The 3,437-nt window shown below is 46.6% G+C and overlaps 1 protein-coding gene across 1 annotated transcript; it reads right to left on the reverse strand.

Annotated features, from left to right (window-relative positions):
- Positions 1 to 1,003: 1,003 nt before the first annotated feature.
- Positions 1,004 to 2,283, reverse strand: LOC105811600 (60S ribosomal protein L3). The gene has a single exon (XM_012645851.1). The coding sequence runs from the start codon at positions 2,281 to 2,283 to the stop codon at positions 1,072 to 1,074; it is 1,212 nt and encodes a 403-aa protein (XP_012501305.1). The 3' UTR covers positions 1,004 to 1,071.
- Positions 2,284 to 3,437: the final 1,154 nt, after the last annotated feature.

Genomic DNA, 3,437 nt, shown 5'->3' on the forward strand with positions numbered 1-3,437 from the left:
CTGTTGAAGCTGGCTGTCGTGCAGAAGCAGCGGCAGGTGGGAAGAAGCACAGTGCATGTTCCACGTGGGACTCTGCCCGTGGGAGATGAGTCTGCGCTCACGTAGAACCATTCGCTTCCTTGCTAGCTGTTGGCCAGAGGCCTCCCTGGGTTCCTTCCCGCATGAGCTTCCCTGCAGCGCTCTTCACAACAGGACAGCTAGAGCCTCATCAGTGACTAATCATGAGCGCAAGTGAGAGTGGGAGCAAGACGGAGCCAGCTTTTTGTCACCTACTCCAGAAGTGACATCGCTTCACTTCTGCTATATCTTATTCATCAAAAGTGAGTCACGAGAGATCCAGCTCACACGAGAGGAGAGGGAACCCCACAGGGCTGACTACTAGATGGGGACCCCCGGGCCATGTCACAAGTTGCCCACTGTGATGGTTTTTCTTAATCTTCTGAGGATGACTTAATTCCCATTTTTCCATACTTTCTTTGCAGCTTTCTGGTAGTAGAGTTCCCATCAGCTTTGTGGTATATGTTTATATACCTTATCCAAAGGCAGAATAGCATTATGATGTAAAGCTTGGACTCTGTGGTCAAATGCTGGCTCTGTCCTGTGATGTTTTTGTGACACTGGTAAGTTGTTTAACCTCTCTGGCCTCAGCCTGCTCACTCACAGTGGCTGTAATAATAGCTGAGAGCACATCCCCTGCCTGGAGCTTACTGTGTACTCTATAAACGAGACCTTGTTATTAGAACCCGCTATACCATGACTTCCTTGAGGGCCAAATTCATCACTTCCCAAACCTCTGTGATCCATTATCAACATTCGAGAGATCATCCATGAATTAATGTCATGATTAAATTTTATATCAATGGTCATTTTGTTGTTTTCCTTGTCAAATTTTAAATGCGCTTTTCCCTACATTTGAAACTTTTGTAAATGTAAGGTAGTAAAGATAGGATATCTGGAGAGAAAATTTGAATAAATCATTTGACATCTTTCTCAAAGAATTTTCTTTTTTTTTTTTCCACTGGAAAACAATTTTTATTGAGATCCCACCAGCTATATAATCTGTTCCTGACATTAAGCTCCTTCTTCCTTGGCAATTCGGTCCTTCTTAAGTGGTCCCTTGAACGCCTTCTTGTCCTCCATGGTCTGGAAGCGGCCATGGCCAAACTTGGAGGTGGTGTCGATGAACTTAAGGTCAATTTTCTCCAGAGCCTGCCGTTTGGTCTGCACCAACAGGGACTTGTGGAGGGTGAGCATTCGCTTCTTGGTTCCCACCACACAACCTTTCAGCATCACAAAGTCATTGGTCACTTCACCGTAGTGGACAAAACCACACAGGACGTTGATGCTCTTGTCAGACAGGTCATAATCAGTAGAGGCATTGTTCTTGATCAGTTTGCCATCCTTGATAAGGTAGCCTTGGCCGATCTTATAGATCTTCTTGTTGATCTCTGTGCAGTGATGATAGCCTTTCTGCCCAGCCCATGCCACAGAGAAAGCCACACGGGCAGGATGCCATGCCCTGATACAGGAAACCTTACACAGCCCTTGGTGGGTCTTGCGGGGCAGTTTCTTGGTATGCCAATGACTGGTAATCCCTTTGTAGCCTTTGCCCTTGGTCACTCCAATGACGTTGATCATCTCGTCCTGCCCAAACACTTGGTTCACGGGGACCTGCTGCTCTAGCCTCTCCCGGGCCCAGTCCAGTTTCTCAGCCATGATGACTCCATTCACCTGGATCTCCATCAGGTGGGCCTTCTTCTGGCGCAGAGGAAGCAGGCGCATCTGGGTGTGGGCAATGATGTGAATGACTTGGCAGTACTTCTTCATGCTGCCGAAGTCGTCCTCCAGCTGCTTCTTGCCATCCTCATCCTGCCATTTCTTACAGTACTTGGTGAAGGCCTTCTTCTTAGATTTATGCCAGTTCTTGTAGAAGTGCCTTTTGCACTTATTGCTGATATGCTCAGCAAAGATGGTCTTGAAAGTCCAGAGGCCTCGAGGAGTTTCCACATAGCCCACGATGCCTATGACCACTATGGGCGGCGTCTCCGCAATGGTCACAGCCTCCACAACTTCCTTCTTATTCACCTTTGATCCTGGCCTATCAACTTCCCACACGATGTGGGTCATGCCAGCCTTGTATCCCAGGAAGGCTGTGAGGTGGACAGGCTTGGACGGATCATCTAAGGGGAAGATCTTCACCTTCCCACGATGCCTGTTGCTGAGCTTCCGAGGCAAGAAGCCCAAGGAACCGTGTCTGGGAGCTGAGAACTTCCTATGAGACATCCTGCTGCCAAATCATGCTGCTCTCAAAGAATTTTCTTTTAAAATTAATTCATATGAAGTCCAGTCAAGATGTGATGAGTACTATAAAAATATAAGGTGTGTTGGCTAATAATTAATTTATCATGCTACTTAGGCATGAAAAACAATGTGAATCACTGTAGTTAGATTTACTCAAAGCTTGCAGTGCTTTTGTATTAAACCCTTTGTTTATTAAGCCATCTCCATGTTACATGGTGTAGAGAGCATTGGACTTACACCTTGAAGCCCCGGATCCAAATCTTGTAAGTTCTTCCATCATCTGTGCCTTAGTTCTGTCTGCTATTCAGTGAGGGTCTAATTAGAACTTCAGAGAGTTCATCAAATACAGTGGTCCCCAGTGTATGATTTTTCAACTTTATAATGATGCAGAAGGGGTAAGCATTCAGTATGGTTCTCAACTTATGATGGGATTGGGCTACGTCTGAATAAACCCATCAAACACTGGAAATACTGTAAGTCGAAAGTCCACACTGTTGACTTGGGATATTTTCAATTCTGATGGGTTTATCTGGATATAACCCCATGGTAAGTTGAGGAAGAGCATCTGTACTGATTAAGCACCTCCTGTGTGGTACGCTCTGGAGAGCATTGCTCAAGCTGCCCACATGGTGCTGGCACATAGCAGGCATGTAGTAGACATCGACTGAACCTGACTTTGGGTCTAAGGGGACAGCTATATATCATCAAAGGGAGCCTCTGAAGATTTGTCCAGCCCAGAGTAGGGCGTTGGGAAGCTGTGTTAATAGGTTCGATGACATTTATACAAGGCAGCTTTAAAGAATTTCCATGAGTGGGAAATGTAGTTGCAAAAGTTTATACTTATTTGCAGTTTGAAAAACTAAAAAGTTGGAGTTCTGAGCCTGCTGTACAGGCCCAATTATTCAACACATTCATGGAGCCTCTCCCATGTGGCAGGCCCTTCCACGGTCCCTGGGGATACGTGGTTGAATGAGAGGGGCTTGCAGGCAGCAGGTTCGCATGGGGGCAGGGAGAGCCGCCACAGTGGGCCAGACGTAGAAGGGCAATTGTGTTAATGTGGGTGAGAGAATGCAGAAGTGTGGGGGATGCCTGATGTTTGGGTTCGTAGTGACATGCTCAGCCAGCATTGGAGGGCT

The sequence above is a fragment of the Propithecus coquereli genome, unplaced genomic scaffold (assembly GCF_000956105.1).
Source record: "Propithecus coquereli isolate 6110/MARCELLA unplaced genomic scaffold, Pcoq_1.0 Scaffold237, whole genome shotgun sequence".
In the NCBI taxonomy this organism is placed as follows: domain Eukaryota; kingdom Metazoa; phylum Chordata; class Mammalia; order Primates; family Indriidae; genus Propithecus; species Propithecus coquereli.